This window comes from Bos javanicus, chromosome 26, assembly GCF_032452875.1.
Source record: "Bos javanicus breed banteng chromosome 26, ARS-OSU_banteng_1.0, whole genome shotgun sequence".
NCBI classification, from domain to species: domain Eukaryota; kingdom Metazoa; phylum Chordata; class Mammalia; order Artiodactyla; family Bovidae; genus Bos; species Bos javanicus.
Window position 1 is genome coordinate 515,545 of NC_083893.1, and position 17,156 is coordinate 532,700.

A 17,156-nucleotide genomic window follows, 5' to 3' on the forward strand; every position below is an offset into this window, starting at 1 on the left:
GTTCGGGATGGGGAACACATGTATACCTGTGGCGGATTCATTTTGATATTTGGCAAAACTAATACAATTATGTAAAGTTTAAAAATAAAATAAAATTAGAAAAAAAAAAAAAGAAACAAAGGAGATCATAACCAAAATCAATAAAGCTAAAAGCTAGGTTTTTTTTGAGAATATAAATAAAATAAACAAACCATTAGCCAGACTCATCAAGAAAAAAAGGGAGAAAAATCAACATAATCAGAAATGAAAATGGAGAAATCACAACAGATCATAAGAGACTACTATCAGCAACTATATGCTAATAAAAGGAAGAAATGGACAACTTGGAAGAAATGGGAAAATTCTTTTAAAAAAAAAAAAAGTATAACTTTCCAAAACTGAACCAGGAGAAATAGAAAATCTTAACAGACACATCACAAGCACAGAAATCAAAACTGTAATCAGAAATCTTCCAACAAATGAAAGTACAGGACCAGATGGCTTCACAGCTGAATTCTACCAAAAATTTGGAGAAGAGCTAAAACCTGTCTTATTCAAACTCTTCCAGAAAATTGCAGAGGAAAGTAAACTTCCAAACTCATTCTATGAGGCCACCATCACCCTAATACCAAAACCAGACAAAGATGCCACAAAAAAAACTACAGATCAATATCACTCATGAACATAGATGCAAAAATCCTTAACAAAATTCTAGCAAACATAATCCAACAACATATTAAAATGAAACATCATGACCAAGTGGGCTTTATCCCAGGGATGCAAGGATTCTTCAATATTCACAAATTGATCACTGTGATGCACCACATTAAAAAATTGCTAGATAAGAATCATATGATTATCTCAATAGATGCAGAGAAAGCCTTTGACAAAATTCAGCATCCATTTATGACAAAAACCCTCCAGAAAGAAGGCATAGAGGAACATACCTCAACAAAATAAAAGCCATAAACCCACAGCAAACATTATCCTCAACGCTGGAAAATTGAAAGCATTTCCTCTGAAGTCAGGAACAAGACAAGGATGCCCACTCTCATCAGTACTTTTCAACATAGTTTTGGAAGTTCTGGCCACTGCAATCAGTGCAGAAAAAGAAATAAAAGGAATCCAGATTGGAAAAGAAATAAAACTCTCACTGTTTGCAGAAGACATGATCCTCTACATAGAAAACCCTAAAGACTCCACCAGAAAATTACTAGAGCTAATCAATGACTACAATAAAGTTGCAGGATATAAAATTAATACACAGAAATCCCTTGCATTCCTATACACTAACAATGAGAAAACAGAAAGATAAGGAATCAATTCCATTCACCATTTCAAAGAAAATAATAAAATACTTAAGAATATATCTACCTAAAGAAACTGGAGCCTATTATACAGAGTGAAGTAAGCCAGAAAGAAAAACACCAATACAGTGTATTAACACATATATATGGAATTTAGAAAAATGGTAACATAAACCTGTATGAGAGACAGCAAAAGAGACACAGATGTATAGAACAGTCTTTTGGACTCTGTGGGAGAGGGCGAGGGTGGGATGACTTGGGAGAATGACTTTGAAACATGTATAATATCATATGTGAAACGAATCGCCAGTCCAGTTTTGCTGCATAATACAGGATGCTCGGGGCTGGTGCACTGGGATGACCCAGAGGGATGGTATGGGGAGGGAGGTGTGAGGGGGTTTAGGATGGGGAACATGTGTACACCCATGGTGGATTCATGCTGATGTATGGCAAAACAAATACAATATTGTAAAGTAATTAGCTTCCAATTAAAATAAATAAATTTATATTTAAAAAGAGAAAACTATAAAACACTGATTTAAAAAAATCAAAGATGACACAAATAGATGGAGAAATATACCATGTTCTTGGATCAGAAGAATCAATATAGAGCAAAAGAGTATACTACCCAAAGCAATCTATAGATTCAATGCAATCCCTATCAAGCTACCAAAGGTATTTTTCACATAACTAGAACAAATAATTTCACAATTTGTGTGCAAATACAAAAAGCCTCGAATAGCCAAAGCAATCTTGAGAAAGAAGAATGGAACTGGAGGAATCAACCAACCTGACTTCAGACTATACTACAAAGCTACAGTCATCAAGACAGTATGGTACTGGCACAAAGACAGAAATATAGATCAGTGGAACAAAATAGAAAGCCCAGAGATAAACCCATGCACCTATGGACACTTTATCTTTGACAAAGGTGGCAAGAATATACAGTGGAGGAAAGACAATCTCTTTAACAAGTGGTCCTGGGAAAACTGGTCAACTGCTTGTAAAAGAATGAAATTAGAACACTTTCTAACACCATACACAAAAAATAAACTCGAAATAGATTAAAGACCTAAATGTAAGACCAGAAACTATAAAACTCCTACAGGAAAACATAGGCAAAACGTTCTCCGATAGATATAAATCACAGCAGGATCCTCTATGACCCACCTTCCAGAGTAATGGAAATAAAAGCAAAAATAAACAAATGGGACCTAATTAAATTTAAAATCTTTTGCACAATGAAGGAAACTCTAAGTAAGGTGAAAAGACAGCCTACAGAATGGGAGAAATTAATAGCAAATGAAGCAACTTACAAAGAATTAATCTCAAAAATATACAAGCACCTCCTGCAGCTCAATTCCAGAAAAATAAATGACCCAATCAAAAAATGGGCCAAAGAACTAAACAGACATTTCTCCAAAGAAGACATACAGATGGCTAACAAACACATAAAAGATGCTCAACATCACTCATTACCAGAGAAATGCAAGTCAGAGCCACAATGAGGTACCATTTCACGCCAGTCAGAATGGCTGCTATCCAAAAGTCTACAAGCAATAAACGCTGGAGAAGGTGTGGAGAAAAGGGAACCCTCTTACACTGTTGGTGGGAATGCAAACTAGTACATCCACTATGGAGAATAGTGTGGAGATTCCTTAAAAATTGGAAATAGAATTGCCTTATGACCCAGCAATCCCACTGCTGGGAATAAACACACCAAGGAAATCAGAATCGAAAGCAACACATGTACCCCAATGTTCATCGCAGCACTGTTTATAATAGCCAGGGCATGGGTGCAACCTAGATGTCCATCAGCAGATGAATGGATTAGAAAGCTGTGATACATATACACAATGGAATATTACTCAGCAATTAAAAAGAAAGCATTTGAATCAGTTCTAATGATATAAGTATACACACACATGTTTGTATATATGTGTGTGTATACTCCTTAGTGCGCCGGCGGCTGCGACCGGTGCACTAAGCGTGGCTGAGAGGAGCTACCCCACGTCCGAGGTCAGAGGCAGAAGCCGGGAGGACACCATGCACGAAAGCCGGCAGCCAAGAGGAGTTACCCGCGTCCGAGGTCAGGGGCAGCGGCCGAGAGCACCAGGCTGCAACGGCACAGGAACGGCCAAGAAGAGCTGCCCAAGTTCAAGGTCAGGGGCGGCAGCCGAGAGGAGCTACCCAGCATCGAAGGTCAGGGGCAGTGGCCCAGGAGGACCAACTCCACGTCCAAGGAGTGGTGGCTGCATGGGCACAAGAGGGCCTAGAAGAGCTATCCCACGTTGAAGGTCAGGAAGGGCAGCGGTAAGGAGATACCCCTCGTCCAAGGTAAGGAGCAGCGGCTGTGCTTTGCTGGAGCAGCCCTGAAGAGATACCCCAAGTCCAAGGTAAGAGAAACCCAAATAAGATGGTAGGTGTTGCAAGAGGGAATCACAGGGCAGACACACTGAAACCATACTCACAGAAAACTAGTCAATCTAATCACACTAGGACCAGAGCCTTGTCTAACTCCATGAAACTAAGCCATGCCAGCGGGGCAACCCAAAATGGGCAGGTCATGGTGGAGAGATCTGACAGAATGTAGTCCACTGGAGAAGGGAATGGCAAACCACTTCAGTATTCTTGCCTTGAGAACCCCATGAACAGTATGAAAAGACAAAATGGTAGGATACTGAAAGAGGAACTCCCCAGGTCAGTAGGTGCCCAGTATGCTACTGGAGACCAGTGGAGAAATAACCCCAGAAAGAATGAAGGGATGGAGCCAAAGCAAAAACAATACCCAGCTGTGGATGTGACTGGTGATAGAAGCAAGATCTGATGCTGTAAGAAGAATATTGCATAGGAACCTGGAATGTCAGGTCCATGAATCAAGGTAAATTGGAAGTGGTCAAACAAGAGATGGCAAGAGTGAATGTCGACATTCTAGGAATCAGCGAACTGAAATAGACTGGAATGGGTGAATTTAACTCAGATGACCATTATATCTACTACTGCAGGCAGGAATCCCTCAGAAAAAAATGGAAGCCATCATGGTCAACAAAAGATTCCAAAATGCAGTACTTGAATGCAATCTCAAAAACGACAGAATGATCTCTGTTCGTTTCCAAGGCAAACCATTCAATATCACAGTAATCCAAGTCTATGCCCCAACCAGTAACGCTGAAGAAGCTGAAGTTGAACGGTTCTATGAAGACCTACAAGGCCTTTTAGAACTAACACTCAAAAAAGATGTCCTTTTCATTATAGGGGACTGCAATGCAAAAGTAGGAAGTCAAGAAACACCTGTAGTAACAGGCAAATTTGGCCTTGGAATATGGGATGAAGCAGGGCAAAGACTAATAGAGTTTTGCCAAGAGACTGTACTAGTCATAATAAACACCCTCTTCCAACAACACAAGAGAAGACTCTACACACGGACATCACCAGATGGTCAACACCGAAATCAGACTGATTATATTCTTTGCAGCCAAAGATGGAGAAGCTCTATACAGTCAAAAAAACAAGACCAGGAGCTGACTGTGGCTCAGATCATGAACTCCTTATTGCCAAATTCAGACTTCAATTGAAGAAAGTAGGGAAAACCACTAGACCATTCAGGCATGACCTATATCAAATCCCTTATGATTATACAGTGGAAGTGAGAAATAGATTTAAGGGCCTAGATCTGATAGATAGAGTGCCTGATGAACTATGGATGGAGGTTAGTGACATTGCACAGGAGACAGGGATCAAGACCATCCCCATGGAAAGGAAATGCAAAAAGCAAAATGGCTGTCTGAGAAGGCCTTACAAATAGCTGTGAAAAGAAGAGAAGTGAAAAGCAAAGGAGAAAAGGAAAGATATAAGCATCTGAATGCAGAGTTCCAAAGAATAGCAAGGAGAGATAAGAAAGCCTTCCTCAGCGATCAATGCAAAGAAATAGAGGAAAACAACAGAATGGGAAAGACTAGAGATCTCTTCAAGAAAATTAGAGATACCAAAAGAACATTTCATGCAAAGATGGGCTCGATAAAGGACAGAAATTGTATGGACCTAACAGAAGCAGAAGATATTAAGAAGAGATGGCAAGAATACACAAAAGAACTGTACAAAAAAGATCTTCATGACCCAGATAATTATGATGGTGTGATCACTGACCTAGAGCCAGACATCCTGGAATGGGAAGTCAAGTGGGCCTTAGAAAGCATCACTAGGAACAAAGCTAGTGGAGGTGATGGAATTCCAGTTGAACTATTCCAAATCCTGAAAGATGATGCTGTGAAAGTGCTGCAGTCAATATGCCAGCAAATTTGGAAAACTCAGCAGTGGCCAAAGGACTGGAAAAGGTCAGTTTTCATTCCAATCCCAAAGAAAGGCAATGCCAAAGAATGCTCAAACTACTGCACAATTGCACTCATCTCACATGCTAGTAAAGTAATGCTCAAAATTCTCCAAGCCAGGATTCAGCAATATGTGAACCGTGAACTTCCAGATGTTCAAGCTGGTTTTAGAAAAGGTGGAGGATCCAGAGATCAAATTGTCAACATCTGCTGGATCATGGAAAAAGCAAGAGAGTTCCAGAAAAACATCTATTTCTGCTTTATTGACTATGCCAAAGCCTTTGACTGCGTGGGTCACAATAAACTGTGGAAAATTCTCAAAGAGATGGGAATACCAGACCACCTGACCTGCTTCTTGAGAAATTTGTATGCAGGTCAGGAAGCAACAGTTAGAACTGGACATGAAACAACAGACTGGTTCCAAATAGAAAAGGAATACGTCAAGGTTGTATATTGTCACCCTGCTTATTTAACTTATATGCAGAGTACATCATGAGAAATGCTGGACTGGAAGAAACACAAGCTGGAATCAAGGTTGCCGGGAGAAATATCGATAACCTCAGATATGCAGATGACACCACGCTTATGGCAGAAAGTGAAGAGGAACTAAAAAGCCTCTTGATGAAAGTGAAAGTGGAGAGTGAAAATGTTGGCTTACAGCTCAACATTCAGAAAACGAAGATCATGGCATCCTGTCCCATCACTTCATGGGAAATAGATGGGGAAATAGTGGAAACAGTGTCAGACTTTATTTTGCCGGGGGGCGGAGGGGCTTCAAAATCACTGTATATGGTGACTGCAGCCATGAAATTAAAAGACGCTTACTCCTTGGAAGGAAAGTTATGACCAACCTAGATGGCATATTCAAAAGCAGAGACATTGCTTTGCCAACAAAGGTCCGTCTAGTCAAGGCTATGGTTTTTCCCGTGGTCATGTATGGTTGGTGAGAGTTGGACTGTGAAGAAGGCTGACCACTGAAGAATTGATGCTTTTGAACTGTGGTGTTGGAGAAGACTCTTGAGAGTCCCTTGGACTGCAAGGAGATCCAACCAGCCCATTCTGAAGGAGATCAGCCCTGGGATTCTTTGGAGGGAATGATGCTAAAGCTGAAACTCCAGTACTTTCGCCACCTCATGCAAAGAATTGACTCATTAGAAAAGACTCTGATGCTGGGAGGGATTGGGGGCAGGAGGAGAAGGGGACGACAGAGGATGAGATGGCTGGATGGCATCACTGACTCGATGGACATGAATCTGAGTGAACTCCTGAAGTTGGTGATGGACAGGGAGGTCTGGCGTGCTGAGATTCTTGGGGTCGCAAAGAGTCGGACACGACTGAGCATCTGAACTGAACTGATTCTCCTTAGATCTATACAATTTGGTTTTGTCAATTATACCTCAATAAATCTAAAAAAATAAAATTATAAAGTATACTTTAAGAAGATAAATAGTTATTAAATAGCCAACATAAATTTTGCTGTGACTTTTTATATCCAACATATTTGGAGTCTATGGGAATGATTATGGAGCATAGGGAGAAGACATTTAAGCTTTTAACTTTCATATATAAATGTTTCTAAAGCTGCTGTTAAATTTTTCTTCAGCTTTTCCAAGAAAATAGAATTACATGAGGAAGCAGTAATTAATTATAATTGCTTCCTTTGAGGTGTCTGAAGAATGAGGCAAGAGATTTTCTCCAGGGCTCTTATGCCATAGGAGGTGGATAGACATGAGTCTCAACCTCTTCCCCAAACTACTGAAGCCTCCAGAGGCTGGAAGGCAGGGTGCTTTTCCACTGGCAGGTCTGTCTGTAGGTCTGAAAAAATATGGATATTCTTTACCATGTAATGTATCTAAAAGATACCTCACATTCACACGTTCCTTCCTGAGAAAAAGACATTTGAAGGAAATTTAGAGTCATTGCCAAAATTAAGTTAACAGGGACAGGAAGTGCATATTTTCTAGCAAGCTTTGTAGAGGAAACCTGGCTTAGCTGAGCTCCTTTGTAATAGTGTCCTCAACAAGTGTTTCCTGGGAGTTGGGGAGAAGACGGTCCTTGAGAGTTTTCAGGTACATGTTTCTCTCCTTCTGTGAGTTTTTGGAAGAACTGTGCAAGGGAACAGAGGTAGGTATTTAAACAAAACTGAATTGAAGAGAATAAAATGAACATTCTGGAGACACATAATCAACAGGTTCAGCTCCATATCAAATTTTAGAGCATGGGCAAAACAAATGCTTACAAGAGCAAAAAGAAAAAAAAAAAGAATGTGAAAAAATTACAAGGATAAAGATTATAGATACCAGTGCATTCCAGATTCAAAAATCATACAGTTTAAACTATACAATAACATCATTTGGGAGATAAGAAACTAGATGTTTAATTTGGACATAATTCAGACAGAATAACCTGAAAATCTCCAAGGAAATAAGGGAATAGTTTTCAACTACAGATGATTATGAACCTCCCCTCCCCTCCCACATGGACATTTGACAATATCTGAAGGCATTTTTGATTGTCATAATTAATGTACCAGAGTGATTGGACAGAGGTCAGAGATGCTGCTATACATGGTAGCACACACAGGGTAGCTCCCTATAAAAATTAAAATCCAACACGAAATACCAATAGTACCAAGCTTGAGAAACTCTGAAAATTATAATCAATAAATGATTTTATAATAATGAGAATTGCCTTGGTAAGATTTACTTCTGATTCATCCTTAAATCCTTGAATATCTGAACACACAGAGCCATCAAGAATTCTGTTATGTGGGACCTCTTGCCTTTAATGCTGAAACATCTAGAACCAGTTGGTTCTAGGTTTGAGAAATAGCAATGACCTTACCAGAAATGTTAGTCTGAGAAAGAAGTCTTATTTATAAAGAAAGACAATTAAAAGAAGTTAATTATCTGATATGTATGACTTACAGTTCTAAAGAAAGGACAGTTCCAGGTGAGCTAAGATGTGCCACATTGTTAATACCTTACACCATTGCCATGATGTATTTGTCAAAACCTTCTGCACAGAAAAGGAAATAATCAACAGAAAGAAGAGGCAGTAGAATGGGAGGAAATATTTGAAATGCATGTATCTGATAAAGCAGGGGTCCCCAAATTCCAGGATTTAATACCTGACAATCTGAGGTGGATCTGAAAATAATAATAATAGAAATAAAATTCACAATAAATGCAATGTGCTTGAATCATCCCAAACCCACTATCATCCTGGTCCATGGAAAAATTGTCTTCTATGAAGCCAGTTCTTGGCACCAAATACACTGAAGGTTACTGCAAAGGATTAATCTCTAATAAATGCATAAAAAGCTCATGCAATTCAATAGCAAAAAGCACAAAAGCTAATAGGCCTGCTTAAAAATTAGCTAAGGACATGATTTAGACATTTATTTTTTTGGAAAATATATAAATGGCCAATAGGTATTTTAAAAGAAGAAAAACATGTTTAATGTCCTAATCATCAGGGAAAGGCAAATCAAAACCCAAATGAAATATTACCTTATATCTGTCAGGATGACTATTATCAGAAAATATAAAAAGACAAAGTCAGCAAGGATATGGAGAAATTAGAACCCTTGCATGCTGTTGGTAGAAATGCAAAATGGCATGGCTGCTATGGAAAACAGTATAGTGGTGTTTCACAATATAAAAATTAAATAGTTATATGATCCAGTAATCCTGTTTTTAGATTTTCATCCAAAAAGGGTGAAATTATGATTTCAAAGGGATGTTAACATTTCTGTGTTCATTATAGAACTATTCACAGTAGCCAAGATGTGGAAACATCTAAATATGAAAAAATAAGTAGATAAAGAAAATGTGGCATATACAAAAAATGGAATACAATTCAACCTTTAAAAAAAAAAGATGGAAATTCTGCAATATGTGACCACATGGATGAATATTGAAGATATTATGCTTAAGTGATATAAACCAGTAACTGAAAGGCAAATATTATATGATTTCCCACTTATGTATGTATTTAACATAATGAAATTCATAAAATCAAAGAGTGTTATGATAATTGTCAGAGTTAGGTGGAGGGGTAAATGGGAAGTTACAAATCAATGGGCATAAACTTTTACTTAAGCAAGTTGAATAACTTCTAGAGATGTAATATACAAAAACACATCCATAGTCAGCAATGCTGTATGGGTACCCTAAAATCTAAGAGGATGTCATGTTGTGTTCTTACCACAATAAAAGAAATATATATATATATATATATATATTTTAAAAAAGAAATATAGGTGTATTATTATTTAAAAAGAACAATTTTATTGCATTTCATCAATTTCTTGCTCCTCCCCCCCACCGCCCACCCCATTAATGCCAGCTTACTTGTCTTGAATCCAGTCCAGGTACCACATTGCATTAAGTCATCATGTCTTCCAAATCTCCTCTGGTCTGTGACACTTTTTCAATTTTCTTTTTCTTTTCTTTTCTTTTTTGGTTTTTTTTTTTTTTTGGCTCTTACAATTATAAGGGATACTGGTGAGGTATCCTGTAGAATACTTTAAAATGTGGGCTTTCCTAATAATTCTTCTCACATTGGATCAAGGGAAAGAATATCACAGAAGTAAAGCTTTTCTCACCACATCATACCAGGGGATAAATGAGAGCCACATTACACCACTATGGTGATGGTCACCTTTTTCTTTTACTTCAGGTAGAAAGGTAATGGAGAAGGCAATGGCAACCCACTCCAGTCTTCTTGCCTGGACAATCCCATGGACAGAGGAGCCTGGTGGGCTGCAGTCCATGAGGTCACTAAGAGTTGGACATGACTGAGCGACTTCACTTTCACTTTTTGCTTTCATGCCTTGGGGAAGGAAATGGCAACCCACTCCAGTCTTCTTGCCTGGAGAATCCCAGGGACAGGGGAGCCTGGTGGGCTGCTGTCTATGGGGTCGCACAGAGTCAGACACGACTGAAGTAACTTAGCAGGATCAGCAGCAGCAGTCAGGTAATATCAGTCACATTTCTTTAAAGTTGAAAGCAAGATTTCCAATGTAGTTGAATTGATAACAATTATTTCTAGAGTGCTATTTTTTTATTATTTAAATTCTATAGTTCATGGGTTTTTTTTTTTTTTCAAGAAATATGTGCTATTTCAATATCTAAAAGTAGTTAATGGAGTGGATGTGGTGATGTAATAAAAGCGATATTTAAAAGGGACTAGATCATTTTCCTAACTTAATATTTAAGTTTGTAAATATTTCTGCTTTAACTCAATAAATCATGATATCAGATATTCATTCTTTTCTATTTCTGTGTAGTATTCCATTGCAAAACTATATTACTACCTGCTTATCAAACCTTATTGATATTTGGGTTATTTCCACCTTTGGGAAACAGTAAATAAAGCTTCTGTGAATACTGATGTGTGATCCCTTTTGTAGAAATGTGTTGTCATGCCCCTTGCATAAATAGAGTTGAGATTTGTGGTTAAAGGCCGGATACATATTTATCTAAGTAAAATCTTCCATATCAAAAAATAAATAAATCATGAAGAATTCTTCATTCTACTCCCATTTGGTTATAGTGAAAGCTTGGAAGAAGAGGGTTATGCTTGGCATATTGTAGTCATTCAATTAATATTTGATAATGTTGACTTCTATAATTCAGTTCAGTTTAGTCACTCAGTCGGGTCCGACTCTTTGCGACCCCATGAATTGCAGCACGCCAGGGCTCCCTGTCCATCATCAACTCCCGGAGTTCACTCAGACTCATGTCCATCGAGTCAGTGATGCCATCCAGCCATCTCATCCTCTGTCGTCACCTTCTCCTCCTGCCCCCAATTCCTCCCAGCATCAGAGTCTTTTCCAATGAGTCAGCTCTTCACATGAGTTGGCCAAAGTACTGGAGTTTCAGCTTTAGCATCATTCCCTCCAAAGAAATCCTAGGGCTGATCTCCTTCAGAATGGAATGGTTGGATCTCCTTGCAGTCCAAGGGACTCTCAAGAGTCTTCTCCAACACCACAGTTCAAAAGCATCAATTCTTCGGTGCTCAGCTTTCTTCACAGTCCAACTCTCACATCCATACATGACCACTGGAAAAACCATAGCCTTGACTAAACAGACCTTTGTTGGCAAAGTAATGTCTCTGCTTTTTTTTTTTTTTTTTTAATTAATTTTATTCTATTCTCAAACTTTACATAATTGTATTAGTTCTGCCAAACATCAAAATGAATCCACCACGGGTATACATGTGTTCCCCATCCTGAACCTCCCTCCCTCCTCCCTCCCCACACCATCCCTCTGGGTCGTCCCAGTGCACCAGCCCCAAGCATCCAGTATCGTGCATTGAACCTGGACTGGCATCTCGTTTCATACATGATATTTTTACATGTTTCAATGCCATTCTCCCAAATCTTCCCACCCTCTCCCTCTCCCACAGAGTCCATAAGACTGTTCTATACGTCAGTGTCTCTTTTGCTGTCTCGTATACAGGGTTATCGTTACCATCTTTCTAAATTCCATATATATGCGTTAGTATACTGTATTGGTGTTTTTCCTTCTGGCTTACTTCACTCTGTATAATAGGCTCCAGTTTCATCCACCTCATTAGAACTGATTCAAATGTATTCTTTTTAATGGCTGAGTAATACTCCATTGTCTCTGCTTTTGAATATGCTATCTAGGTTGGTCGTAACTTTTCTTCCAAGGAGTAAGTGTCTTTTAATTTCATGGCTGCAGTCACCATCTGCAGTGATTTTGGGACCTAAAAAAATAAAGTCTGACACTGTTCCACTGTTTCCCCATCTATTTCCCATAAAGTGATGGGACCAGATACCATGATCTTCGTTTTCTAAATGTTGAACTGTAAACCAACTTTTTCCCTCTCCACTTTCACTTTCATCAAGAGGCTTTTGAGTTCCTCTTCACTTTCTGCCATAAGGGTGGTGTCATCTGCATATCTCAGGTTATTGATATTTCTCCCGACAATCTTGATTCCAGCTTGTGTTTCTTCCAGCCCAGCGTTTCTCATGATGTACTCTGTGTATAAGTTAAATAAGCAGGGTGACCTTATACAGCCTTGACATACTCCTTTTCCTATTTGGAACCAGTCTGTTGTTCCATGTCCAGTTCTAACTGTTGCTTCCTGACCTGCATACAAAATAATTACATACATTTGATAACTGTAAAAAAGTATTGGAGTGATGAAAAGTCTGAGAGGAGTAACTTTAACATATAAATTTTCATATCAAATGCCCCTAACAATGTTTCAGTTTTTCTGGGACACAGAAATTGCATCAGAGAATGGTGATTAATTATAAATGTTTATTTAATGGTTTTAAGAGAATGAGGCAACAGATAGTCTCTTGGGTTTATGCCCCAAAGGCTGTGACTCTGCATATAAGAATATATCCATTACTTCCAAATAGGGCAGATCCTTCTTTCAACATCAGCAGGTATGAATTAGACTCTAAAGACAGATTAATATTAATTTCAATATTGGGAATCTAGGGAAAAAAGTGTGGAGTGGAAATTTACCATTTCGATATAGACATTCTTGAGAATTATGTAGTCATTGAAAATTGCCTTTCTGAGGTTTCAAGGAAGAGGAACTGCACTTAGCCTACAGAACTCTTTATTAAAGCTGGCTCAGCTGAGCTCCTGAGTGAGTGTGTGTGGGTGCTCAGTGCTTCAGTCCTGTATGATGCTGTGCCAGGCTCCTCTGACCATGGGATTATCCTGGGAAGACTACTGAACCAGGCTGCCATTTCCTCCTCCAGGAGATCTTTCCAACCCAGGGATCAAGCCGAGGTTTTCTGTGACTCCTGCATCCTCAAGCAGGAGGATTCTTTGCCATGGAGCCTCCTAGGAAGTCCTAGCCCCTGAATAACAGCTCCTTAAACAAGAGATGCCTGGAATGTGGGGTTAGGAGAGTTCTGAGAATCTGGGGAATGTGCATTGTCTTGCTACTACAAATGTTTGAAGTTGCAGTCAAAGTAGAAAGGACAAGTATTTTTAAAAAGAGAGCGAGATCAAACAAACTCTATAATGAAAAAAGGAAAATAGGACCATTTTTACTTAAGATTATAAAGTGGCTCTAAGACTAAATATTACAACAAAATAGGGAAAAAATGTAGGGAACCTATATCAAAAGTAACATTAGTTTAAAATGAGTGTTTAGGAAATTCCCTGGTAACTCAGTGGATAGAAGTTGACCAATGCAGGAGTGCAGATTTGATCCCTGGTCAGAGAATTGTAGTCCCACGTGCCTCATGGCCAAAAAAACAAAACATAAAACAGAAGCAGTATTGTTGCAAATTCAATAGAGACTTTAAAAATTGTCCATATCAAAAATAAATAAATAAAATAAAATGAAGTTTAAACACCTTGCTGCTGCTGCTGCTGCTGCTGCTGCTAAGTCGCTTCAGTCGTGTCTGACTCTGTATGACCCCATAGACAGCAGCCCACCAGACTCCCCCATTCCTGGGATTCTCCAGGCAAGAACACTGGAGTGAGTTGCCATTACCTTCTCCAATGCAGGAAAGTGAAAAGTGAAAGTGAAGTTGCTCAGTCATGTCTGACTCTTAGCGACCCCATGGACTACACACAGGTATATGCTATAGTGATGCTTTTACATGCAAAAAACTGAATCAATGACAACAACAAAAGGAACCCACAGTTTTTGGGGGGTTCCTAAATGCTGCTGGGGGACTGGTTCCATTTCAGATGTAAGAATGAAAGCTGCAAACGTATTTTCTCACTGTGCATGCACATCTCAACTTCCAAACATTATAAATTAATTATATCTAGAACATCCAGCTTTGTGATAGGCTGTCTTGAATACTCAAATTTATGAGTTTAGGAAGAGATAGGGATCTTGAGTTCTTTGTTTTGCATATGATCTGATCTCTTCATTGCTGGCCATCTGAAATCAGTTTCTTGAGTTGTGGAATTAGAGAGAACTACCAGAAATGATAGAGAAAGAGCTCCTGGTTCTGGTTCTGGTTCAATAGGATCTTAGAGGTATTGGTCACCAATTAAAGAAATAAAATTATTTTATATTACTTTTTTTTCTCATGAAATGTCTCCATAGTACAATGCTACCTCAAGTGTTTAATCTTTCTCCTTTACAGGTAACATAGGGACAGAAAAAATATCCTATGCACCTTGAAGGGAGAAAAAAGAGAGAGAAAGGCCAAGAACTGGACATTTCTAAGTCAGAATCTTTAATAAGTATAGCTATTCTTTCTGAGAGAATATTTTTCTCAAATTTCTTTCCTTGATGCATTCTAGTATAGCTCTGTGATATGAATACTTTCGTCAGGCACATTCCCAAAGTCTCCAGTTTGTCATAAATTAGTATGATAATAAATAAAGAAAATAGCATCTGGACCTGGATCAAGATTACTGTAGACAAATGAGTAATTGCTGGGAGCCTGGATCAGAGTTCATGTCATAGATGTGTAGATTGGGCCTTATTTGCATGGTACAGGGAAAGTCAAAAATTTCCATCTTATGCTTTGCCATCTCTAGAGTAAGAAGTTAGACTAGATTATATTTATTATTTTTTAAATATTATTATTCCTCAAACAATGATGGGGGATTGATAACCTGGACTTGCTTGGTTGAGAAATATGCTCTGTAAAAAATTATAATTTATTTTGAAAAAAAAAAGTTTACTGATCCAGAAGCAAAACAAGTACTAAAGTGCTATATGGAATTAATAGTAAAGAGAAAAATGTAAAGTGTTAGGGGTGTCATTTTTAATGTCACATTCTGAACATACAATGCAAAATTTAATTTGTTTAGAAGTTTATCACTTTTGCTATTAGTTATAGAACTGAAACAAGTAGCTCTGGTACTAGGGTAAATTAATATTTTATGAAATTATAATGTTCAAGAAAATTTGAAAGTATTATTTGAGGATTTCATTTAAAATAATCCCAAGTGACTTGAACCCATCTTTTTACTTTGAAATATTAAAAATTAAAATTGAGAACTAAGAAAGTTCGATAATTATAACTTTACTTAAATAAAAAGTTTAAAAGTTTGTCATTTTTGAAAATTTTAGACATTTAGCATAGCATACATAGAAAATACATAGATTCTAACAGAGACACTTTGCTTCATCTTTCAGCTTTGGTAAGGAGTAGTTAACCAAATGTCATACATCCTTATTTCCCTTAATATTTTTCTTTCTAGGACTGATTCAGATTCTGACAAACAGAAACCATGTTTCTATCAGAGAGAAATAAAAGTGGGGCCACGTTCACTCTCCTGGGCTTCTCCAATTACCCAGAGTTGCAAGTCCCCCTCTTCTTGACATTCCTGGCCATCTACAGTGTCACTGTGGTAGGGAATCTTGGTATGATTGTAATCATCAAAATTAACCCCAAACTGCACACCCCCATGTACTTTTTCCTCAGCCACCTCTCCTTTGTGGACTTTTGTTATTCCTCCATCATTGCTCCCAAGACCATGGTGAACCTCATGGTAGAAGACAGAACCATTTCATTTGTAGGCTGTGTAATACAATTCTTTTTCTTTTGTACCTTTGTGGTGACTGAGTCCTTTTTATTAGCTGTGATGGCCTATGACCATTTTGTGGCCATCTGCGACCCTCTGCTCTACATGGTGGCCATGTCCCCGAGACTCTGTGCCACATTAGTGGTTGGATCTTATGCTTGGGGAGTAGCTTGTTCCTTGATACTCACCTGTACTGTTATCAAATTATCATTTCAAGGTTTCAACACAATCGATCACTTCTTCTGTGAGTTATCCTCCCTGCTTTCCCTCTCTTGCTCTGATACTTATCTCAACCAGTTGCTGCTTTTCATTTTTGCCACCTTTAATGAGGTCAGCACACTCGTCATCGTTCTCCTGTCTTATGTGTTTATTGTTGTCACCATCCTCAAAATGTGTTCAGCCTGTGGTCGTCACAAAGCCTTCTCCACCTGTGCCTCCCACCTGACCTCCATCAGCATCTTCCATGGCACCATCCTCTTCCTCTACTGTGTGCCCAACTCCAAAAACTCCAGGCACACAGTCAAAGTGGCATCTGTGTTTTACACGGTGGTCATCCCTATGTTGAATCCCCTGATCTACAGTCTGAGAAATAAGGATGTCAAGGACACAGTCTCCAAGATCATGGACTCTAAAGTGTTTTCGTACTAAGCATTATTCTGAAAGATTTTGCTCTTGATATGTAAATAAACTATGTCTGCAAAGGTTGGTTGATAAAAATAAATTTATTATTAATGAAGTGTTAATACGTAAAATAGAAAGTACATGGTATTTTTCTTAACTGTACTAAACTTGACTTTCTCTCTTACTTACTGGAAAAAATGTTAGCAATCTTTCAAATCTTTTTCATCTAAAATTTTAGACAAAATAATCTGATTACAAAGGTTAAAAGACATAAATATCATGTGGTATACTTGTGTAATCTTAATAATTGTTAATTTCATCCTCCTTTTTTAATACCTATGATAGACTAGGCTCTCAATAATAACATGGATTCCTCTTACAAAAAGTACAAATAGCAGTTAAGACATAATGTTCATCCTTCA

General features: G+C 38.2%; 1 protein-coding gene across 1 annotated transcript; it reads left to right on the forward strand.

Annotated features, from left to right (window-relative positions):
- The first annotated feature begins 15,819 nt into the window (after positions 1-15,819).
- On the forward strand, positions 15,820-16,761 carry LOC133239646 (olfactory receptor 5D18-like). Its single transcript, XM_061404003.1, has one exon. It carries the CDS (start codon positions 15,820-15,822, stop codon positions 16,759-16,761), a length of 942 nt encoding a protein of 313 aa, XP_061259987.1.
- The last annotated feature ends 395 nt before the right edge of the window (positions 16,762-17,156 follow it).